The 25,873-nt window shown below is 39.0% G+C and overlaps 1 protein-coding gene across 1 annotated transcript in view; it reads left to right on the forward strand.

The window, feature by feature from the left end:
* The window catches only part of YTHDC2 (YTH N6-methyladenosine RNA binding protein C2), a 56,609-nt gene that overhangs the window by 10,094 nt on the left and 20,642 nt on the right, over window positions 1-25,873 (forward strand). Inside the window, exons 4-13 of the mRNA XM_065406383.1 lie at window positions 3,471-3,670; window positions 8,693-8,859; window positions 11,155-11,257; window positions 12,466-12,622; window positions 13,243-13,350; window positions 14,569-14,717; window positions 18,526-18,661; window positions 19,128-19,254; window positions 20,372-20,437; window positions 25,433-25,611. Coding sequence (XP_065262455.1) covers window positions 3,471-3,670; window positions 8,693-8,859; window positions 11,155-11,257; window positions 12,466-12,622; window positions 13,243-13,350; window positions 14,569-14,717; window positions 18,526-18,661; window positions 19,128-19,254; window positions 20,372-20,437; window positions 25,433-25,611 — 1,392 coding nt within the window. The remainder of the gene's footprint in view (window positions 1-3,470; window positions 3,671-8,692; window positions 8,860-11,154; window positions 11,258-12,465; window positions 12,623-13,242; window positions 13,351-14,568; window positions 14,718-18,525; window positions 18,662-19,127; window positions 19,255-20,371; window positions 20,438-25,432; window positions 25,612-25,873) is intronic.

Consider the following 25,873-nt stretch of genomic DNA (forward strand, 5'->3'; position numbering starts at 1 on the left):
GGTAGAATGTGCATTTGGCCGTTTAAAAGGTCGCTGGCGATCGCTACTGACTCGCTCAGACCTCAGCCAAAGCAATCTCCCCATTGTTATTTCTGCTTGCTGTGTGCTCCACAATCTCTGTGAAAGTAAGGGGGAGACCTTTATGGCAGGGTGGGAGGCTGAGGCAAATCGCCTGGCTGCTGATTACGTGCAGCCAGACACCAGGGCGATTAGAAGAGCACACCAGGAAGCGCTGTGCATCAGAGAAGCTTTGAAAACCAGTTTCATGACTGGCCAGGCTACAGTGTAAAATTTCTGTTTGTTTCTCCTTCATGAAAACCCGCCCCCTTTATTGACTCATTCTCTGTAAGGAACCCACCCTCCCCGTTCCCCCAGCTTGCTTTCAAAGGAAATAAAGTCACTATCGTTTAAAAATCATGTATTCTTTATTAAATGATTATAAACATAGGGAGAGAACCAACAAGGTAATCTGGGTGAGGTTTGGGAGGAGGATAGGAGGGAAGTAAAAGGCCACTGAAAAAATTCAATCTAATGACAGCCTTTTGGTTGGGCTGTCCACTGGGGTGGATTGGGAGGGTGCACGGAGCCTCCCCCCCCCCCTGCGTTCTTACACGTCTGGGTGAGGAGGATATGGAACATGGTGAGGGGGGAGGGAGGTTATACAGCGGCTGCAGCGGCAGTCTGTCATCCTGCTGCCGTTCCTGAAGCTCCACCAGACGCCGGAGCATGTCCGTTTGATCACGCAGCAGCCCCAGCGTTGCAGCCTGCCACCTCTCATCTCGAGCGTCCCTCATGACCTCACGTTCACTGGCATCTTTCCTAAATTTAGATACTGTGTCCTTCCACTCATTCAAATGAGCTCTTTCATTGCGGGTGCATTCCATTATTTCCGTGAACATGTCGTCTCGCGTCCTCTTTCTATGCCGCCTTATCTGAGATAGCCTTCGGGACGGAGGAGGGAGGCTTGAAAAATTTGCAGCTGCTGGAGGGAGGGTTGAAAAAAAGGAGAGAAGTTTTTAAAATGATACATTTTACAGAACAATGCTTATACTCTTTCATGGTGAAAAACACTATTCACATTACATAGCACATGTGATTTCAGTACAAGGTCACATTTTCCATCTTAATATTGAGTGCCTGTGGCTTTGGTGTTAGAGATCACAGACGCAGGTCCGGGCAACAGAATTCAGCTTGCATGCAGCCATGGTAAGCCATTGTCTTTCGGCTTCTGCGCCCTCCTTTCCCACATACCAAGTAAAGCCCGTTGACTGCTGCGGTTTTCCTGTTAACCTTCAGCAGCAGAAAACAAACTAACCCCCCACCCATCCAATTATCTGGGATGATCGCTTTATCCCTCCCCCCACCGCGTGGCAGGTATCAGGGAAGATCCCTGCTAGCCAAATGCGAAAAGCTCAGGGCCAATTCCCCCCACCCTGCGCTTGGCTAACTGCAGGGAAGGATTTCTTTTCAGCCACAGGCAAACAGCCCAGTAGGAACGGCCACCTCTGTCCCCTTAATTAAGTTCCCGTATTTCAACCAGGTTACCATGAGCGATATCACTCTCCTGAGGATTACACAGCAAGATAAAGAACGGATGTTGCTTGAATGCCAGCAAACACCGGGACCATACGCTGCCAGGCTTTGTCAGGCAATGATACCAGATTACTTGCTGCAAGCATGGCATGGTCAAGTGTCCTACCATGGAGGACGGAATAAGGCTGCACTGCCCAGAAACCTTGTGGCAAGGCTTTTGGAGTACCTCCAGGAGAGCTTCATGGAGATGTCCCTGGAGGATTTCCGCTCCATCCCCAGACACATTAACAGACTTTTCCAGTAGCTGTACTGGCCGCGAATGCATCCCAAGTCCTCAGGGCAAAGTAATCATTAAAAAACGCTTGCTTTTAAAACCAGTTTTATATTTTAAAAGGTAAACTCACCTGAGGTCCCTTCCATGGGGTCATGGTCTTGGATACTGGGTTGGGAGGGTACTTCAGTCAGGCTGAGAAAAAGATCCTGGCTGTTGGGGAGAACGGAGTGCTGGGTGCTCTCCGCAAGCTCATCCTCCTCCTCCTCTTCCCCATCCGCAGAATCCTCAGGTGCAGCTGATGAGATTATCCCCGACCCAGAATCCACGGTCACAGGTGGGGTAGTGGTGGCGGCCCCCCCTAGAATTGCATGCAGCTCGGCGTAGAAGCGGCATGTCCGCGGCTCTGACCCGGAGCGACCGTTTGCCTCCTTTGTTTTTTGATAGGCTTGTCTGAGCTCCTTGACTTTCACGCGGCACTGATCTGAGTCCCTATTGTGGCCTCTCTCCATCATGCCCTTGGAGATTTTTTCAAAAGTTTTGGCATTTCGTCTTTTCGAACGAAGTTCTGCTAGCACTGAATCCTCTCCCCATATAGCGATCAGATCCAGTACCTCCCGTACGGTCCATGCTGGTGCTCTTTTTCGATTATCGGCCTGCATGGTTACCTGTGCTGATGAGCTGAGCTATCTGTGGTCACCTGTGCTCTCCACGCTGGGCAAACAGGAAATGAAATTCAAATGTTCGTGGGGCTTTTCCTGTCTACCTGGCCAGTGCATGCGAGTTCAGATTGCTGTTCAGAGCGGTCACAATGGTGCACTGTGGGATAGCTCCCGGAGGCCAATACCATCGAATTGCGGCCACACTAACTCTAATTCGAAATGACAAAATCGATTTTGGCGCTACTCCGCTCGTCGGGGTGGAGTACAGAAATCTATTTTAAGAACCCTTTATTTCGAAATAAATGGCTCCGTTGTGTGGACGGGTGCAGGGTTAATTCGATTTAACGCTGCTAAATCCGAATTAAAGTCATAGTGTAGACCAGGCCTAATTTAAACATGGATACAATGAATGTGGCCAACAAATCATTAGGAAAGGAGTGGGATAAGAAGCACATGGGTTACAATATGATTATACATTAACTCAGAGAAGGCATGTATGGATCATGGTGGAGTAGTTTAAAAATCGTTAGTCATTTATTATTTTAATATATGATAACTTCTCTAGGAACTGTGGAAGAAATGGGTCTGCAGGAGAGACTTAAGGCCAGCATTGTAGCCTCACAGGTCAGCTTCTTTAAGTCAGTTGCCACCTCTCCCTAGATGCATTGCTTTTAAATATAATGGATTGTTCTCTTTCCCTGTGGTGCTGAGTCTGATGTTTTCACAGCACTTGTAGCCTTTCCCGACTTTGGCAGTGAGATATTGGGAAGGTTAATTTTTTTTTTTTCTCTCAGAAACCTTTGTCAAACAACAGAATGACTTCCACCAGTGTTCAGGAATGTGTTCATTTGTCACTTTAAAATATTTTACTGCACTAACATGGAAACGTGGTATTTTGTTAATACAGAGGTTTCTAAAATAAAATCAGTGTTCAGTTTTGCATTGAGTTATAGCGTTTTGGGGGACACCTTTGGTGCCATGTCATTAATTCTGTCTTTCCTTAGAGAACAGAGAAATGAGTAAGACAAGTGGGCGACTTAACAATGGCATCCCTCAGATTCCTGTGAAAAGGGGGGAATCTGAATTTGATTCCTTCAGGCAATCTCTACCAGTTTTTGAAAAACAGGAAGAAATTGTCAGAATTATTAAAGAAAATAAAGTTGTTCTGATTGTGGGAGAAACTGGATCAGGAAAAACTACTCAGGTATGTCTTTTCGCTTAATGAAATTAAAGGACAGAATTAGTTCTTTATACTGTTGGACTAACCATATGTGTTTTATCTGTGTGTCAAAGTGACGTTCTAAAACATTATTTATTTAAATGGGATCTCTTCGTATTACTCTGTTGGCTTTTATTTGGCCTGTTAGTGGAAAGGGTTCTCCATTAAAATAAATCACATTTTCTGTCTTCTTCTGCAACTGAAATATTTGACAGAAATCAGGTGCTTATATTAAACGGCTAAGCTTCTGTGCTTCTCACATCTTTCTAATCAACAATATAGTTAGACTTTTTCAGACAATGCAAAATGCATTTTAAAATGTTTTATTTATTTCATTTTTTTCTCCTTACATCCTAATAAACTTTCCTGAGCAGGTCAGATTGAAACCCATTGTAATAAAATTGAAGACCATACAAAAAACTGTGTAAATTACTAACCAAATAGCCTAGTCTGAGAAGTAGAAAATTTTAAAGTGATCAGCAGTTTTGAAGAGAGTTATTCAAAGACCTTGATCGTGCAAGCTGATCCACATGAGTGAACTCCTGCCTTTGTATGGCGCTCCACTGACTTCAGTGTGTCCATCTGGATCAACTTGCAGAATCAATGCCTAAGGACACTCTCCTACTACAAATACTTTAGATGTAAATTAACAAAAATGCAAATTGTCATGGTGGAGACACAAACTGAAGGTCAGCTACTGGTTACTGGACTAGTGAATGGGGGAAGCTCTAGACATGATATATCTTGATTTTAGTGAGGCTTTTGACACAGTCAAAATTTCTGTAATTGAAATCAATATATTTGAAAATGTAGAAAATATCCAAAAATATTTAAATAAATGGTATTCTGTTATTCTTTAATCACGCGATTAATCGCGATTAATTTTTTTAATCGCTTGACAGCCCTAAATAGTACCAAACTCTTGCGGGAGCCCACTAGATATGTCCTCCGTGTGACAGCAAACCACATTGATGACAGCAAACCATTGTCCTATATGATGGTTATCAATGTGGTTTGCTGTCACACGGAGGACATATCTAGTGGGCTCCCGCAAGAGTTTGGTACTATTTAGGGCTGTCAAGCGATTAAAAAAAATTAATTGCGATTAATCGCGTGATTAAACAATAACACAATACCATTTATTTAAATATTTTTGGATATTTTCTACATTTTCAAATATATTGATTTCAATTACAGAAATCAATTACGTATTCAACACAGAATACGTGTACAGTGCTCACTTTACATTTATTTTTTATTATAAATATTTACACTGTAAAAAAACAAAGGAAATAGTATTTTTCAATTCACCTTATAAAGTACTGTAGTGCAATCTCATTATCATGAAAGTTGAACTTACTTTTTGTACATAATTCTACTTTTGTAACTGCATTCAAAAATAAAACAATGTAAAACTTTAGAGCCTACAAGTCCACTCAGTCCTCATTCAGCCAATTGCTCAGACAAACAAGTTTGGTTGCAATTTGCAGGAGATAATGCTGCCTGCTTTTTGTTGCCTGTTTTCCCTTTCAGGGGACATTGTAATTCACATGGCACAGCTGTTTCCAGCATCGCAAGATATTTACATGTCAGATGCACTAAACATTCATATGACCCTTCATGTTTCAACCACCCTGATGACGGATTCAGCTTGATAACGATCCAGAGCAGACCGACGCATGTTCATTTTCATCGTCTGAGTCAGATGCCACCAGCAGACGGTTGATTTTCTTTTTTGATGGTTCGGGTTCTGTAGTTTCCGCATCTGAGTGTTGCTCATTTAAGACTTCCGAAAGCATGCTCCACATCTCGTCCCTCTTGGATTTTGGACGGCACTTCAGATTCTTAAACCTTGGATCGAGTGCTGTAGCTATTTTTAGAAATCTCACATTGGTACCTTTTTTGCGTTTTGTCAAATCTGCTGTGAAAGTGTTCTTAAAATGAACAACATGTGCTGGGTCATCATCCAAGACTGCCATAACATGAAATATATGGCAGAATGCGAGTAAAACAGAACAGGGGACATACAATTCTCCCCCAAGGAGTTTGGTCACAAATTGAATTAACACATTATTTTTTAACAAGCATCATCCACATGAAAGCATGCCCTCTGGAATGGTGGCCGAAGCATGAAGGGGCATATGAATATTTAGCATATCTGGCACATAAATACCTTGCAACGCCGGCTACAAAAATGCCATGCGGACTCCTGTGCTCGCTTTCGGGTGACATTGTAAATAAGCTGGCAGCAGTATCTCCCATAAATGTAAACAAACTTGTTTGTCTTAGCGATTGGCTGAACAAAAAGTAGGACTGAGTGGACTTGTAGGCTCTAAAGTTTTACATTGTTTTGTTTTTGAGTGCAGTTATGTAACAAAAAAAAATCTACATTTGTAAGTTGTACTTTCACGATAAAGAGATTGCACTACAGTACTTGTATGAGGTGAATTGAAAAATACCATTTCTTTTATTTATCATTTTTATAGTGCAAATATTTGTAATAAAAATAATAATATAAAGTGAGCATTGTACACTTTGTATTCTGTGTTGTAATAGAAATCAATATATTTGAAAATGTAGAAAAACATCCAAAATATTTAATTTCAATTGGTATTCTATTGTTTAACAATGCAATTAATTTTTTTGAGTTAATCGCGTGAGTTAACTGCGATTAATCGACAGCCCTAGGTACTATTCAGTGGAGTGGAGAGTATGCTTATAAAATTTGTGGATGACACCAACCTGGGACTGGTTGTAAACACTTTGGAAAATGGGATTAGAATTCAAAATGACCTTTACAGGTTAGAAAATTGCTCTGAAATTAACAAGATGAAATTCAATGAAGATGAGTGAAGTACTTCACTTAGGAAGGGAAAATCAAATGCACAACTACAAATAGGGGAATAACTGGCGAGGTGTTAGCACGGCTGAAAAGGATATGGGCAGGGATCACAAAATCGAACGAGTCAACAATGCAATGCAGTTGTGAAAAAAGGTTATCATTTTGGGTTGCACTAACAGGCCTGTCATATGTAAGACCTGGGAGGTAATTGTTCCATTCTGCTTGGCTTGGGTGGGCCTCAGCTGAAGTACTGTGTCCAGGTTTGGGTGCCACATTTTAGGAAAGGTGTGGACATACTGGTGAGGGTCCACAGGGGGTCAACAAAGTGACAAAAGGTTTAGAAAACCTGACCTATGAGGAAAGATTTAAGAAAACCTAAGCATAAGTCTTCAGAAAAGCAGACTGAGGGGGGAGCTAATAAGTCTTCAGATATGTTAAGGGCTGTTATAAAGAGAATGGTGATCAATTGTTGTTCAGGTCTACTGAAGGTAGGACAAGAAGTAATCTGCTTACTCTGCAGCAAGGGAGGTTTAGGTTAGATATTAGGAAAAACTTCCTAAGTATAAGGATAGTTAAGGTCTGGAATAGGCTTTCAAGGGAGGCTGTGGAATCCTCATCATTGGAGATTTTTAAGAACAAGTTAGACAAATAGCTGTCAGAGATGGTCTAAAGTATACTTTATCCTGGGTGGGGGGCTGGACTTTGACCTCTCCAGGCAGGTTCCAACCCTACACTTTTTTTATTGTAGTTTATGGCCCCTGCATTATGTGCTGTGTTTTTAACACAGTGAACTGACCTAAGAACACAGGGCCAAATCCTGCTTACTTTATGCACATGGGAAGTTCCAATGCATGGTTAAGGGAGCAGGATTTATCCCAGAAGAGTCAACAATTCTTGGTTTTATTTTTTTTGCTTTATGGCCCAACCCATCCTGATTTAGAGGGGAAGTGAAAGTGGCAATTAAGAAATTGTTGACATATGCACACATACAGAACAGTTGATAGAAATGACTGCAAATTACAGTTAGGAAATGCAAACAAGTGGTAAGAAAGGGATCAGTGAAAAATCTGTGGTCAGTAGAGTTAAGGACAATAAGAAATAATTATTTCAATATATTAGAAACAAACAAAACCTAACAATGGCATAAATCGATTACTAGATGAGGATAGTAAAATTGTCAGTCATGATGCAGAAAGGGCAGACGTATTCAGTAAATCTTTGTTTTCTGTATTTGGTATTTATTTTTATTCTAAATAATGACTGTAGAGTTTTCTTAAACTCTACTATGACTACATGAAACTTTTCCTAAAAGTTGCCATGGCAAAATTGCAGTGTTATTTCCCTTTTAAGAGAATTGTAGTGTTCTTTTATATATTTGGTTAGAAATTTAACATTGTTAAAGTTTTGTTAGATCATCCTGTGTACCAGTGCTCCTTATCTCACTGTTTTGGGTCAGGAACTTGAGAAAACAGCATCTGAAATGTTTCAAATTCTCTCTTAAACAGGCTAGAGCCCAAAATAACGTCATCTACCTAAAATCAAATTGAAAGGTGCCTGTAATATTTCCCTGACTTTGTCAGTAATAGCTCATTATGGGTCTATTGATCACTCCTAGAAAAATTTCTTTTTGGCTTTGGATGCCTTCTTCCTGTATCAGGAACCAGCTCTACCCTCTGCTATGAATCCGAGAGGGATCCCTGTGTGTTTCTCATTTGGCAACAACAGGAGGAGTAGTCTCAGCAGAGCCTCCTAAGAAAGGCTAGTATGTAGGAGGAGAGAAAAGAAAGGTCAAACATTTCAGCACCCAAAGCCTTGCAGTGATGGTGGTTGGCCTCTAGGATAAGAAGCTTTGACCTTTCCTCTCAATAATAAACGACAGAGAGGGAGAGAGCAGACCTCTCACCTCTTGTCTATTTCTGCAGTGATTTATGGTGATCTGCCTCCTTCGTGTTGAGTACCAGTATTAAACATCCAAAATACCCTAAAATGAATAATAAAAAAAGAGTTGTAATGGGCTATTACAGACTGAATCTCCATCTCTTCTTTATAAAATGAGCCAATGCAAACTGCTTTACTCAGTGGTGCTGCTCAGTTATATATTTTGTCTGCTAAGGTAGAAAGGTTGCAATGCTATCAAACTAAAAAACAAACCCACTTTCTTCTAGATTCCTCAATTCCTTCTTGATGACTGTTACAAAAATGGAATTCCATGTCGCATATTTTGCACTCAGCCAAGACGTTTGGCAGCTATTGCTGTGGCTGAAAGGGTTGCCGCAGAAAGAAGAGAAAAGATTGGCCAGACAATTGGCTATCAGATCCGATTAGAAAGCAGGTATAAATAATATTAATTATGTTAAAAAAAACAAACAAACAAAAAAAAAAACACACACCAAGAAGTTCTATGAACGCATCTAACTCTTTGAAGAAAAATTAGAATTTAAGTTCCTCAGGGCAGGTACTGTTCATCTCATGTCATTTAAGCAACATGCTTATCTGTGATGCTGAATAATAAATGATCAAAGAAACACAGATAGTTGGCTACATTGTGTGAAGTATAAAATATGAAGTTCCATCTGATCAGACGTCTATGAAGGTGCAAAAAACAGAAATTTCTGCTGACACAAAACTTCAGCCTTAGTTTGATCATAAATAATAATTTGAGGAAATGTGGATCTAAGTTTTTCCTCAAACACAAAACCCCAATTCATTTTAGTGAAAATAAAAAAGTTTATTTTTATTCATTATTTGTATAGTTCTGAAAGTCTTAGGCGCGCTGAAGATATGCTAGTAAGACAGGGCCTTGTCCTAAATAATTACATAATACACACTAAATAGTGTTTAAACTTGTAAAAAATAGGAGGAAACAAAAATTAGTTGAGCCCTTGCCTGTTTTGTTTGTTTTTATTTTAATTTGTTCATTAGCTAACCCTTTCAGCAGGAGGTTTATCAAACTGTTGGGAGACCTGTGTTTTTTAAAGTGTGGGGGGGAAAGATTGGCGCTGGACAGAGGATGTAGGGGTTTGGGGTTTCCAGTCATATGGTGCCATTCAGAAGGAGGTGTGGGGACAAGTGGGAGGAGTCACTAAGGTCTTGGCTAGTTATGCAGCTTCAGTGGAGTGGAGGTGCTAAGGTGAGTGCAGAAGACGACAAAAGCAGAGCAATGAAGGAGGTAGGTGGCCTTGAAGATGAATACAGAGGCGTACGTTTGATGGAGAAAGTCACAGGAAGCTGGTGAAGGGTTTTTAAGAGGGGCTAAAGATTATGAAAATGTCCAGTAAAATGGACTTGCAAGACCGTTTTGAGAGTCTGAAGAGGGCTGGGGCAAAATGAGTGTCTGTCTGGCAGGCCAGAGAAGAGGAAGTTGCAGTAGCTGAGGATAGGAATAATTAGTTTCTGTAGGGTTTGGTGGCAGAGATGGACAGGAGCGGGTGTTTTCCTAGGCAATATCTCCTAAAAGAACTAACAGGATTCTAGAAGGAGCTTGAATGGGAGAGAGACTGGGAGGATAGTGGAATTTCCAACAGTAATTGACAAGAGGAGAAGAAGGGAGCATTTGGGAGGGAAAGTAGTTTATTTTTTTAGTCCTGTTAAGTATTAGATGACAGGGGGTACCCAGGAAGAGAAGCTGGAGAGGCAGTCACAGATGTCAATCTGAACAGAGGTAGGTTAGGGATGGAGAGGTAAGATACCTTTAGGCTGGTTTCTTCTTTTTGAGAGGCTGAATGGATTCCTAGCTGTTATCCTGTGTGTCTCCCTTTGCTGCTACGCTTTATATGTCTGCAAGAAAAAAACTCTTGCTAGAGGTGGATGTTAGTCAAGCATTCGTTGGGGCTTGAATTGGTGGGGGAAAAGTAGTGGCAGTCTCCCAGGCTCTGCCCACACACCTCGCGTTGCCTAATGGGGGCACCAAAATGAGATGCGAGCACAATACAATTTTGCAGATATTTAAAATATAATCACTTGGGCTCTACTGACATGAGAGCTGAGATTCTGGAGAACAAGATGGAAGCCTCTAGGTGCTCTGTTTACACTAGCATTTGCTGCAGTATAACTTATGGCACTCGGGTGTGAAAAAGCCACCCCTCAGAGTGATGTAAGCGCTGTATAGATAGTGCTATGTCGGCGGGGCTGGATAGTTAAGCAGACCGGAGAGCTCTCTCCTGTCAGCTTAGAGCAGTCACATTAGAGAACTTACAGCTGCACACCTGCATCTCTGTAGCTCCACCACTGTAAACTCTCTAGTGTAGCTGTAGCCTAAACAGTCTGGCTTGCAAGCCAGGTTGGTGTGACCTGGCTCATTTCAAGCACTGACAGTTGAAAATATTTTTCAGTGGTATAAGCTGGAAAGTTCAAGAGCATGTTTTTACAAACTAAGCCATCCTATGGATTTTACATATAATTAGGTTGGCATACAGGTATATTCTCAAGGTTCTGATCTTAGGCATTTTTACTCTGAATCTGACCTTACGTTAAGGAGTCATTTCTTAGTGACCAGGTGTTAATTTTTTTTTTTGAGTAGCATTCATTTTTAGTAAGAATATGAAAGATAGATTGCATATTTTAAATTCTATGTAATTTAGAACATTGCAAAGAACTGAACGTGTCTGTTTCATAACTGTTTAATTAGGGTTTCTCCAAAGACGCTGCTAACATTTTGCACTAATGGTGTGTTACTTCGTACGCTAATGGCTGGAGACAGCACGCTATCGACCGTGACACATGTTATTGTGGTAAGAACCCTTACGTGTTCATGTAGAGTGACATTCCAGAGGCCTTGACAACTGTGAGATCAGGCCTTATTTTTTCTCATTAATTGGCTGTATAGTATACTTAGTCTCAAATATTTATGTCAGCTGAGGTGAATATGAATCATAATTACTGTATTTGCTGCCTTTGGCTGGTCTATATAGTAGTTCATGTGTTTGTATGTTTTTCTGCATTAAAAATATTGCCTGCTAGTTTAATGAGCTCAGTTTTTTTTTTTTTTTTTTAGTGTATATTTGAAATTAATAAGAGTATACAGATATATTGACGGGAGGATAGAATCCTGAATTGTTTGCAACATTCTTTGGAGCTAAGTATAGTTAGTCTTAGGACAGCTCATGTTGATACTATGGAGTCTGGTGAGCATGTATCAGAATTCCATGTGTCTCACATTTCTGTTTGCAGTCTAAATTGAAGCAACACTTCTATAAGCCTTCTGTACTGCAAAGTGCTGAGTACTCTGGCCACAGTCATGATCATGACCCTGTTGTGTTAAGAACTGTACAAACATACAGAGAGGTCCTGCTCCAAAGAGCTTACACCAATTTAATGTGTGTTGCTTTAGATTGTAACAGAAAGCATAACAAAGGTAACAATCATAGGAACACATGGTTACATAGAGCAAGATACCTTCACAATTTAGTGGTTCTGAGTTTTTTGACTCTTTAGAAAAAGTTACAAGATGTAAATAATCTCTGGCCAGCTACCTGTGACTAAATTATCCTTCATGGAGGATTGATTTTTTTTTTTTTTTTTTTTTTTTTTTTTTTCTGTTATGGTAAATGTTAATCTGAAAAGTTATTTTATAAAAATTAAGTTGTGGGGATCCAGGTTTGTCTCAGCGATTTCCAGATCAGATTTGTTCAGTTATCGAGTAAGGAGATTGTTTTGCAACTGCCAGTCTGAAAACCCAACTGAGGATCTAAAAATCTAGCAGTGTTTTGTGGATCATGCATCATCTTTAATAATAAGATTCAGCAGGCAAATTCTGCTCTGAGATACTTGTGCAAAATCCCTCCTCTACAGTTTTTTACTTCATGATATAAAGATGTATTTCCTTTGACAAATACTTGTGTAATTTATTGGCCATCTATATAGGTTAGCAAAGGATACAGTTTTCTCAAAAATTATGATCCTGGATCTGGGATGTTTGTCCTTTTTCTTCTTGTTACAGGATGAAGTACATGAGAGGGATCGATTCAGTGACTTCTTGCTAACAAAGTTAAGAGACATATTGCAAAAACAGACAACTTTGAAACTGATTCTTTCTAGTGCTGCCCTGGATGTAAATCTCTTTATCAGATATTTTGGAAGCTGCCCAGTGATACACAGTAAGTCAAGTGATATTATATGCGCAAGTACTAAATCTGACTAATTTTAAGATCAGTTTTTTCCTAACTAGAATTTATCTATCGCATTAAAGCATAACAAAATATGTGAATAAGGCTTTGTTAAACCTATGACACTTAAGCGAATCAAAGTTGAAATTGTGTGCTGACACACACTCCTGAGCTTGCTGGATTTTGAAACATTTCTGTAACCATTCCAGATTAGTGCATTATTTTTACAGAGTATTTTTATATTTTTTCTGTGTTTTAGAGGTAAAGGAATAAAGTGGGGTAAAAAGACAAGAGAACGAGTTCAGCTTGATGCAGAGAAAATTAGAAGCGCTAATAACTTTGAGCATGTAATTCCCAGCTGGTATTTTCAACCTTCTTGTAAAATGCTCATCTGGCTTGACTCCAGTATTATGAATAAAATGAACCCCTACCAAAGTTATAACTTTTTATTGAAAGAATTATTATTGAATCTTTAAAATAGCCCTTAGAAATTTGTTGAAATCTTTTTCTTCTCCATACCAAGGCAGATGTATTGGTTTCATCATTTAAGGATAACTAATGGAGGCAAGGAAAATCTAAAAATACTAAATATTAATTATTTCTATTTTCAGTTCAAGGAAGACCATATGACGTTAAGGAGATGTTTCTGGAAGATACCTTACGAAGTACAGGATATACAAATAAAGAGATGGTAAAATACAAAAAAGAAAAACAGCGAGGTTAGTATACTTATTTTGAGGTGGGGAAAAGAGACATTTGGTAGCAACTGTTTTCTAGTAGTAAAACATGACAAACATTTTTGTTTAGAAATAGATTTTTGTTCAAAATATTGAATAATAAACTTCAGTGGATCAAAGCAAGCATTTTTTTTGGCCCTAAATGTTTTACTTTTTTGTGGTACATTTTGTAAAAACTCGAAATAACACTTAATTTCCTGTTTTCTTTCTTACATTTTGTTTGTTTGTTCTCCACTTGGTAAACATTGTTTGTTTTACTGTTTCTAATGAAGCAGAATCCCACATAATTCACTTGTTTACTTTTAGCTGTGTGCAAGCATCATAATATCAACAGGTACCATATAGGAATGTAATTGTATAGAATGTAATTGTGTTGTGTGGATACAATGTCTGCAGTGCACAGAAACAATGACTATTGATATATAGGGGTTTTGTTTGTCTTTCCAATTGGTGGATATTTAAGAAAAGTAGAATCTAGAAAAACTCACAAATATTAACCAGTTTAAAGAAGACTGTGGTGAGGCTAAATAGACATACATGTCCCTATTTAAAAAACAAAACAAAAACCAACCCCAACTTATTCCATGTATAACCTATTAACAAAATATCTTTTAAAACTTAACATTAACATGAGGCATCATTATATAGTGTACATCATTCATGTTGCTCACTTGATATAGAACTGATAAATCACTGTTGACCTAGTAAAGCTTTTATATTTCTGAGAAATATGTATAATGACCAGTTACGGTCTCCATTATGTTTGTCTAGGAGCTATTTAATTCCTCTTGATCATTTCAAAAGTTTTCTACTTGCAGAGAAGTAAGAAATTTTGTGTCCATTCCTGTAGTAATTCCTTACATGGAACTCCTCTTCTATTACAGTCAATAGTACTTTGTCCTGATCATTTCAGGATTGAGCCTTCTGTATATTATGGCTTTATTCCTTACTCTTAAAGCAAAGGTTTCCAGTAATGAAACTTTGGAAGATCTTTGCTAGTTACTAGAAACTGCCCCTGGATTTGAGCCAGCATTCTAACCACAGGGTTACTATGTATGCTTTTTGGAAAGTACTTTTGCGTGGTAATGTCTCCAATACAATTTTAAAGTTAATTATCTTTAATAAATAAAAGTGGGTATTAAAATGTGGATAATAAAATGTTTGCTTATTAATGGTTTATTAAAATTATAAATATTTTAGAGGAGAAACAGCAAACCACCCTTACAGAATGGTATTCTGCTCAAGACAACACTAGCAAACCAGAATCTCAAAGACAGAGATCTGTCCCAAGTGTGTCTGAAGAGTATGACTTGTTGGATGATGGTGGTGACACAGTGTTCAGTCAATTGGTATGCTTTTCTTTTTGTCAGAATTCAATTTTCAAATATGCTATATCTATATTAGTAGTCTATCCTTTCTCTCCCACATAAAATTAAATTGCCTTATGTAACTGTTATAGCTACATATTAACAAACAAATTATGGATAGGTTTCAGAGTAGCAGCCATGTTAGTCTGTATCCACAAAAAGAACAGGAGTACTTGTGGCACCTTAGAGACTAACACATTTATTTGAGCATAAGCTTTTGTGGGCTGCTAGACAGCTCTCTAACACCACATTCTACAGGCCATTATCCTCAGATCCCACTGGGGATTACCTAAAGAAACTACACCATCTTCTTAAAAAGCTCCCTGACAAAGCACAGAAACAAAGCTGTACAGACACATGCCTAGAACCCCAACCAGGGGGTATTCTATTTGCTACCCAAGATCCATAAACCTGGAAATCCTGGACGCACCATCATCTCAGGCATTGGCACCCTAACATCAGGATTGTCTGGCTATGTGGACTCTTTCCTTAGGCCCTACGCTACCAGCACTCCCAGCTATCTTCGAGACACCACTGACTTCCTGAAGAAACTACAATCCATCGGTGATCTTCCAGAAAACACCATCCTGGCCACTATGGATGTAGAAGCCCTCTACACCAATATTCCACACAAAGATGGACTACAAGCTATCAGGAACAGTATCCCCGATTAATGTCACAGCTAACCTTGTGGCTGAACTTTGTGACTTTGTCCTCACCCACAACTATTTCACATTTGGGGACAAATATATACCTTCAAGTCAGCGGCACTGCTATGGGTACCCGCATGGCCTCACAATATGCCAACATTTTTATGGCTGACTTAGAACAACGCTTCCTTAGCTCTCGTCCCTTAATGCCCCTACTCTACTTGCGCTACATTGATGACATCTTCATCGTCTGGACCCATGGAAAAGAAGCCCTTGAGGAATTCCACCATGATTTCAATAATTTCCATCCCACCATCAATCTCAGCCTAGATCAATCCACACAAGCGGTCCATTTCCTGGACACTACTGTGCTAATAAGCGATGGTCACATAAATACAACCCTATACCGGAAACCTACTGACCGCTATACTTACCTCCATGCCTCCAGCTTCCATCCAGGACACACCACACGATCCATTGTCTACAGCCAAGCTCTAAGTTACAACCGCATTTGCTCCAATCTCTCAGACAGAGACAAGCACCTACAAGATTTCTATCAAGCATTCTTAAAACTACAGTACCCACCTGCTGAAGTGAAAAAACAGATTGGCAGAGCCAGACGAGTACCCAGAAGTCACCTCCTACAAGACAGGCCCAACAAAGAAAATAACAGAACATCACTAGCAGTCACCTTCAGCCCCCAACTAAAACCTCTCCAGTGCATCATTAAAGATCTACAACCTATCCTGAAAGATGATCCCTCACTCTCACAGATCTTGGGAGACAGACCTGTCCTCGCTTACAGACAATCCCCCAACCTGAAGCAAATACTCACCAGCAACCACACACCACTGAACAAAAACACTGACCCAGGAACCTATCCTTGCAACAAAGCCCAATGCCAACTCTTCCACATATCTATTCAAGTGACATCATCATAGGACCTAATCACATCAGCCATGCCATCAGGGGCTCGTTCACCTGCACATCTACCAATGTGATATATGCCATCATGTGCCAGCAATGCCCCTCTGCCATGTACATTGGCCAAACCGGACAGTCTCTACGCAAAAGAATAAATGGACACAAATCTGACATCCGGAATCATAACATTCAAAAACCAGTAGGAGAACACTTTAACCTGTCTGGTCACTCAATAACAGACCTGAGGGTGGCAATTTTGCAACAGAAAAGCTTGAAAAACAGACTCCAACGAGAAACTGCTGAACTTGAATTGATATGCAAACTAGATACAATCAACTTAGGCTTGAATAGAGACTGGGAATGGCTGAGCCATTACAAACATTGAATCTGTCTCCCCATGTAAGTGTTCTCACACTTCTTATCAAACTGTCTATACTGGGCTATCTTGATGATCACTTCAAAAGTTTTTTCTCTTACTTAATTGGCCTCTCATAGTTGGTAACACAACTCCCACTTTTTCATGCTCTCTGTTCCATTCTATGCATCCGAAGAAGTGGGCTGTAGCCCACGAAAGCTTATGCTCAAATAAATTTGTTAGTCTCTAAATTATGGATAGATCCTATAAACCTGTGGAAAAAGTAGTGTGCTCTGCTTGAAATGTTAACAGTAATATTTAAAATGGAAGACTTTTTTAATCCCTTGGTGGCAGGCGTGAATGAATATCTCTCAGAAGACGTCACATTGCTAAGAACAATGATTTAATGTTAAAATATTATTATGGTCACAAAAGTGACTGTAAAAATCTTCTTTACTCAACACACCTGCCTCTCATTTGTGTCTTTTAAGTCGTATTTGCTTGCTTCAGTGACAAAACAGTTATACTGCATATACTTGTGTAGTGACCCATCCCTTTCAGAGTTCAAGTTGAACTGGCAGTTCTGGAAAAATCATCTTTTTTGTTGTAAACTAAGCTAAGTTGATATGGAAGTCATTGAGACAATAAATGGATTTGTAGGGACCATTTACAGTTAATCTTTAATGTATCACACTCTTAAGTAACATTGGCTATTTATCTAAATGTCTGACAGAATATACTTGATGGAAAAATGCAATAAAAAGTTCAGATTTAAGGCTGTCCTGACAAATTTATTCAAGTACAGATTAAAGGTATTTTTGATTAAAACTTTGTACCTGCCATCCAATTATCATCTTTACTTAATATATAGTGTTTGTTATGTAGAAAGATGAGACTGCTTATAATGGTATGTCCTTTAACCATAGCATTTTATTAGTTAAACCATATTATAGAAGTCTTACACTTGTATATATTTAAAAATAAGGGACTGTTCCTTTGTAAGCAGTAATAGGAAGGGAATAAATGACACGTTCACTTACAGTAATTGCCTGAAGTTACTTCTTTCTTTACAACCCTCTTTGCAGTTCCAAATTAGTTTAATTTAGATGGCATTGTTTGTAGTCTATTCTTAACTGTTGTGTGTCTCAGTCTTGAGTGACGATGTGAAGATGAGTCCTGGTCTCCAATATTATATGGGTATTCATCTGAGAAACTTTCAGCTCCTTGAAAGTGTTGTTAACAAAATTGATATAGTAAAGGACTGAATCAAGCATAGGCTACAAGTACAGGTGTACATATAGAATTATAAATTTTATAGCTCTGCATGTTTAGAGACAGTGATGTTTACAGTTTTGTGTTTAATAAGTGTAGAAAATGGGTTTCTAGTGAAATTGTTGATATGGAGGTTTTTTAGAGGGACACAAATGCTTTTAAATGAAAAGTTTTTATTTCAGTTGCTGTTTAGAATATTTTCTTCCACTCTTTTACAGATAAGTGAAAATGACTTAACTGTTTGTTAAATCCTTATAAAGCATTCGATCTTATCCTATTTTAAAAACTTATTTTGTTTTTATTTAGGTAGTGCCCAGATTTACCATTCTTGTCCTTTTAATAATAATAATTTAGTTTGAGGACGTGACTTTTGTATGCCACAATTCCAGACTTTATGAAAGCTGGAAACTTGTTTTCCTGTGATAATGTAGTGGATTGGCGTAGTATCACATTATTAAAATAGTGAGGGGTGGGTGAGTCGGAGGGTGGGTGAGAGTGGGTGTGTGAAGAATGTAAAACATTAGATTAGCAACTGCTTTAGTGAAGATTCAAATACTTTTTGTTTTTCAAGTCTATTATCTTTTTTCAGACTGAAAAAGATGTGAATTGCCTTGAACCGTGGTTAATAAAAGAAATGGATTCTTGTCTCTCCGATATATGGTTGCATAAAGATGTTGATGCCTTTGCTCAGGTGTTTCACCTTATCTTAACTGAAAATGTCAGTGGTAGGTTTCTCTTATTTTAGTAAACTTGTTTTTCTTACTGGGCTGTGCAGCTTCCTACAGAGACTTTACAAAATAGAAAAATAATGCAATGAGTTAAAAGTGCTAAGAATTCTACATCACTTTTAGTTTCTTAATTTTTGTTTAATTTTACATTCAAATACTTCTTTGAGAATTGACTTAAGATTTGTATGATTAATGGATTGTGTCCTTGATTATTGATTATTACCACAGTATTCTTGAAATGTACATATTTTTATAGAATCATTTTGTATAATACAATGTTAAGTTCATGAGGATCGACAGTGGAAAAAATGAATCTTTTGGTCCTTCATCCAGACACTAATCTTTTCGTAGGTGGGTGGACTTTAGCAATGCTGCTAAATATAATGTTTGGAGGAATCAGTAACATTGTTTGAAGAATTTACTTTTTGCCCAAAACACTAATGTTTCAATTTTTCCTCATTAGTTGATTACAGACACAGTGAAACCAGTGCAACTGCACTAATGATTGCTTCAGGGAGAGGTTTCTTAAGTCAGGTAGAACAGCTGATTGGAATGGGAGCAAATGTCCACAGCAAATCATCCAATGGCTGGTAAAAAAACAACTGAATTCTTTCAAAATCTGATTTGTTTTCTAAATAGGCAAGTTTTCAGTTTACAACCAGGAATAATTGCATATTTTGATTGTTACCTTATAGTCTTGACAAACTAATTTTTTTTTTTTTTAAATTCTACCCTGTTTTTTTACTCTTTCTGCCTAATGTCATTTCTCGATTTTTTTTTTTTCAAAAGCTTTTCAAAATATTTACTTGTAAAATCTTTGCTTTGGAATTGTTTTTAAGTGTATTGGCATATGGTTCCCCTTTCAATGGACCTAATCCAGAATCTATTGAAGTAAACAAGAGTTTTTCCATTTACTCCAATAGGCAGTGGACCAGGGTCAAAATGCTTTGCCATTTGTATTAATTGGGAGCTATATATGCAAGACTGAAAAGAGAGTACATGGTATTATTCGGACCTTCTTTCTCTTCAGGAATGACTTGTGGTACTGTCTATAAATATAATATCCCTTGACTTTCACACATCTGTAACCATTAATTCGTTGTTGTAGATATTAGAAAAGATAACTTAAGATCACGGTAGATCATTGTAATACAAAATGAAGTAGGAATTGGTCTACCAGTGGATTTATATCCGGCAGATACTGATACCAGAAACATGCAAAACAGATTTGATTTAGGGAGAGAAGAGTAAAATTGGCTTTATAAGGAAATAATGAACAGAGGAATTTTAATTTTAAAAACCACATCTTTGAGCATATGAATCTCTTAGTCTTCAGAGAATACTAGGTATGCCATTTCAGAACACTTACATGTGGAGTATAGGCAGTAGTGAAGGAAAAATACAAAGTGTGACTCAGTATTGCACATAGGCTTATGTTTTCCAACAGAAGAAGCGAAAAATTATTTTTCTCTATAGCTTGCTTGTTCTTGCTCTTGCACAGAGCTGGCACACTTACTTTGCAGGGATTACTGTATTATTTGGATATCGTGCTTTCAAGTGTGAAAACATATATCTGGTGGATACTACAGTGATGCGAGTACGACAAGAGCACAAGTGTTTAAAGGGTACATAGAATCTGTAGTTGACTGATATAAGGTATTTGTAGTTCTGAATGAGACAGTAAAGAACACTTTGTAACTGTTGCAGGATGGCTTTGGATTGGGCTAAACATTTTGGACAGACTGAGATTGTAGATCTTCTGGAATCTTACAGGTAAAGTATTCCTGCTTTGCTGAAACAGTTATTTAACATGTAAATGCCTATTATATTCGTACATAACTTTAATGGGTACAACAATGTTTAGTTCTCTAGCTTCTAAAATCTGGCACAAAAAAGCCAATTTGCAAAACTAGGTATAATAAATCCGGAAGATAATTCTTGCTTTTTAAAAAGTAAACCTCCTGTAATAAGACTAGGTGGTTTTAAAAATATATATCAAATACATTATAGCAGTGGTTCCCAAACTTGTTCCGCCGCTTGTGCAGGGTTTAAGAAGGTTTTCAAAGCACCAGTTTAACAAGACAAAAGTTATAGCAAAGAGGAAAAAGTACATTTAAAAAACTTCCCTACCTAGAAGCAGAAGAGAAGGGAAAGCAAAGGTAGGAGAACTTTAACATGCTGTCCAAGCAGAAAAGCAAAGAGTTAGAACAGCTTACAGTTCCAGGGCTCCCAATCCAAGTGTTTGAACTGCTCTTGGTCTCTACACAGAGCATAGTCACCCAGCAATGAAGACTGCTATAGTGGGCATGAAACAGAACTCTGTAATGCAGTGGTTCCCAAACTTGTTCCGCCACTTGTGCAGGGAAAGCCCCTGGCGGGCGGGGCTGGTTTGTTTACCTGCCACGTCCGCAGGTTCGGCCGATCGCGGTTCCCAATGGCCGCGGTTCGCTGCTCCAGGCCAATGGAAGCTGCGTGGGCCGAGGGACATACTGGCCACTGCTTCCATTGTGGCCAGAAAAATGTGAAATATAGCTGTGCTGCAGATGTTTTGTTGAAGGAGTTTCTCTCAAGATTTTGTAGAAGCGTGCGGGGGGGTTGGGGAGAGTCAGGGAGAACCATCGAGTGGTCTCAGCATATAATTCCTGGTGTTTGAAAAAAAGTGCGTTCTAAATTGCTTTTTAATATGTTAAAGGATGGGGAGAGAGTCAGGAAAGGGATTGCAATGAAATAGAAAACAAAATGAGTTTAGGCCCCATTTGTGGGGAAATGCTAAGCTATAAACTATAAGCCTGTTGTTAAGGAGGATTTTGGTGTTGAAATACCAAAAATAAACCAAACCCACATCAAAACATCCAGCATTTAAATAGCAAACAGGACTAATACTTCTGCCGATCCAGCCGGTAGTGAAGACATACCCTTAGATGAGCTATAAAACAAATCAACTTGAGCAAAATGAAGGGAGAAAAGATACTTACAGATATCTATTCAGTGCATTTCACTTGCACTTTGGCAATATCATTGCTGGCATGGCCAAATTGAACAAATATAAAGTATTCCTAAATCGCACAAGATAGTCAAATTGTCTGTGTAATAGACTATGTATGTTGTTTTTTCATGCATAAATGTTTTCTATAAATATTTTTGTTTGAATGTGCTTTAGCCTTGGTATCAAAGAAAAATAAATATATCTGACTTGAGAGTAGGAGGAAATTTCTAATGCTTTGTCCTCACAGTTTTTAATAAGGGTGTTACTTTTTCTGTCAAAATTGTTTAATTGGTGTAATCCTAGGATGGGCACACTTATATCAATATAAAAGAGCCATTATAGCTTATTCCCCTTCTCTATGGGCATAGCTATCCCAGTATAAGGCACCTTTATAGTGATATAAGTATGTTCACACTAAAGTAGTTTTGCTTTAACTGTACAAGTATTGTTAAAATGCTACAATTTTTATGTGCAGACAAGGCTTTAGAGTACAAGTTAAATCAGTTCAGCTCTTCCAGAGTAAAAGTCCTCTAGTTGAAATGGAATTTAGCTAATATGCAACATAATGTAAACTGCATTTCTGTTTTTGGAATATTTTATTCAAAATGTGGTTGTCACTGTACTGTCTTAGCATGATATTATGTATTGACAAGTAATATATGCATATATAATATATACACTGGAACATTCAAAAATAATAGCTTGGATCATAGAAGATCTCTTTTTATCATGATAAAAGCCTTATTGGTTTTAGATCATTTTACTACTGCTAAAACATAACTGTTAAACTGATTTATGACCTACTCAAACTGCAGCTGTGTGTTTATTTAGCTGGGTATAGCTACATGCTGGTGGGGAAAAAATGCATTTTCCAGCTACTGTTTTCCTTTTAAAAGATAAATTGGGTGACTGGCATTAAAAACAAGTGAAAGTATAACCATTTAAAGCCCTGATTAAACAAAGCATTTCAGCTCATTAAGCATGTTAAGTGCTGAATGGCATTGGCACTTAAATCACTAAAGTCAGTGAATAGTAATTTGCTGTTGTGAATATTCTGTTATTACCTACACCATCTCAAATATTTCAGAATGAAATAAGAACTGGATATCTTGGTAGTTCTGATCTTATTTTGAATTCATGGCTACAGGGAAGCCTAGTTGTCTGATGCACACTTCCACTCTTGTTTCTTGAGGGATAAACTTATCTTATGTAACATAAGAATGGCCATACTGGGTCAGACTAAAGGTCCATCCAGCCCAGTATCCTGTCTACCGACAGTGGCCAATGCCAGGTGCCCCTGAGGGAGTGAACCTAACAGGTAATGATCAAGTGATCTCTCTCCTGCCGTCCATCACCACCCTCTGACAAACAGAGGCTAGGGACACCATTCCTTACCCATCCTGGCTAATAGCCATTAATGGACTTAACCTCCATGAATTTATCCAGTTCTCCTTTAAACCCTGTTATAGTCCTAGCCTTCACAACCTCCTCAGGCAAGGAGTTCCACAAGTTGACTGTGCACTTTGTGAAGAAGAACTTCCTTTTATTTGTTTTAAACCTGCTGCCCATTAATTTCATTTGGTGGCCCCTAGTTCTTGTATTATGGGAATAAGTAAATAACTTTTCCTTATTCACTTTCTCCACATCACTCATGATTTTATATACCTCTATTATATCCCCCCCTTTAGTCTCCTCTTTTCCAAGCTGAAAAGTCCTAGCCTCTTTAATCTCTCCTCATATGGGACCCGTTTCAAACCCCTAATCATTTTAGTTCCCCTTCTCTGAACCTTTTCTAATGCCAGTATATCTTTTTTGAGATGAAGAGACCACATCTGTACGCAGTATTCAAGATGTGGGCGTACCATGGATTTATCTAAGGGCAATAATATATTCTCCATCTTATTCTCTATCCCCTTTTTAATGATTCCTAACATCCTGTCAAGTATCAGAGGGGTAGCCGTGTTAGTCTGAATCTGTAAAAAGCAACAGAGGGTCCTGTGGCACCTTTAAGACTAACAGAAGTATTGGGAGCATAAGCTTTCGTGGGTAAGAACCTCACTTCTTCAGATGCAAGTAATGGAAATTTCCAGAGGCAGGTATAAATCAGTATGGATATAACGAGGTTAGTTCAATCAGGGAGGGTGAGGTGCTCTGCTAGCAGTTGGGGTGTGAACATCAAGGGAGGAGAAACTGCTTCTGTAGTTGGATAGCCATTCATAGTCTTTGTTTAATCCTGATCTGATGGTGTCAAATTTGCAAATGAACTGGAGCTCAGCAGTTTCTCTTTGGAGTCTGGTCCTGAAGTTTTTTTGCTGTAAGATGGCTACCTTTACATCTGCTATTGTGTGGCCAGGGAGGTTGAAGTGTTCTCCTACAGGTTTTTGTATATTGCCATTCCTGATATCTGACTTGTGTCCATTTATCCTCTTGTGTAGTGACTGTCCAGTTTGGCCAATGTACATAGCAGAGGGGCATTGCTGGCACATGATGGCATATATAACATTGGTGGACGTGCAGGTGAATGAGCCGGTGATGTTATACAGTACAAATAAGCGATGGCCACGTTAACACCACCCTATACCGAAAACCCACCGACCGCTACGCCTACCTTCATGCCTCCAGCTTCCACCCTGGACACACCACACGATCCATCGTCTACAGCCAAGTGCTGAGGTACAACCGCATCTGCTCCAACCCCTCAGACAGAGACCAACACCTACAAGATCTTCACCAACCATACTCAAAACTACGATACCCACACAAGGAAATAAAGAAACAAAATCAACGGAGCCAGATGTGTACCCAGAAGCCTCCTGCTACAAGACGGCCCAAAAAAGAAACCAACAGAACTCCACTGGCCATCACCTACAGTCCTCAGCTTAAACCTCTCCAATGCATCATCAGTGATCTACAACCCATCCTGGACAATGATCCCTCACTTTCACAGACCTTGGGAGGCAGGCCAGTCCTCGCCCACAGACAACCCGCCAACCTTAAGCATATTCTCACCAGCAACCACGCACTGCACCATAACAGCTCTAACTCAGGAACCAACCCATGCAACAAACCTCGATGCCAACTCTGCCCACATATCTACACCAGCAACACCATCACAGGACCTAACCAAATCAGCTACAACATCACCGGCTCATTCACTTCAACCTCCCTGGCCACACAATAGCAGATGTAAAGGTAGCCATCTTACAGCAAAAAAACTTCAGGACCAGACTCCAAAGAGAAACTGCTGAGCTCCAGTTCATTTGCAAATTTGACACCATCAGATCAGGATTAAACAAAGACTGTGAATGGCTATCCAACTACAGAAGCAGTTTCTCCTCCCTTGAAGTTCACACCTCAACTGCTAGCAGAGCACCTCACCCTCCCTGATTGAACTAACCTCGTTATCTCCATACTGATTTATACCTGCCTCTGGAAATTTCCATTACTTGCATCTGAAGAAGTGAGGTTCTTACTCACGAAAGCTTATGCTCCCAATACTTCTGTTAGTCTTAAAGGTGCCACAGGACCCTCTGTTGCTCCTAACATCCTGTTTGCTTTTTTGACTGCCGCTGCACACTGCGTGGATGTCTTCAGAGAACTATCCACGATGAATCCAAGATCTTTTTCCTGATTAGTTGTAGCTAAATTAGCCCCCATCATATTGTATTTAGAGTTGGGGTTATTTTTCCCAATGTGCATTATTTTAAATTTATCCACATTAAATTTCATTTGCCATTTTGTTGCCCAATCACTTAGTGACTTTGTGTGTGTGTATATTTCAGTGCTTCATTAGAGTTTGGAAATCTGGATGAAAGTTCTCTAGTGCAGGCAAATGGTGGTGATCTTAGTACAGAAGACAGAGAACTATTGAAAGCTTATCATCACAGTTTTGATGATGAAAAAGTGGATCTGGATCTGATAATGCACCTACTTTACAACATCTGTCATAGTTGTGATGCTGGTAAGCATGTATTAAAAATGTTTATTTAGTAAATTACAGGGGAGTCGCATATTACGCAGGGGTTAGGTCCTGAAGTCAGTGCGTAAGGCGAAAATCGCGTATAGTCAAACGCTCATTGAGTGGAATGGTGGGCGGAATCGCCCGCACTACAGGTACAATATTTAAATTGTTGTTTTTCTCTCTCTTTTTTTGTTTTGTTTTTTGTTTTGCCGAGCGCGTATAGTTAAAATTGCGTAAGTTAAATGCGCCTGTGATGCGACTC

The sequence above is a fragment of the Emys orbicularis genome, chromosome 6 (assembly GCF_028017835.1).
Source record: "Emys orbicularis isolate rEmyOrb1 chromosome 6, rEmyOrb1.hap1, whole genome shotgun sequence".
In the NCBI taxonomy this organism is placed as follows: Eukaryota; Metazoa; Chordata; order Testudines; family Emydidae; genus Emys; species Emys orbicularis.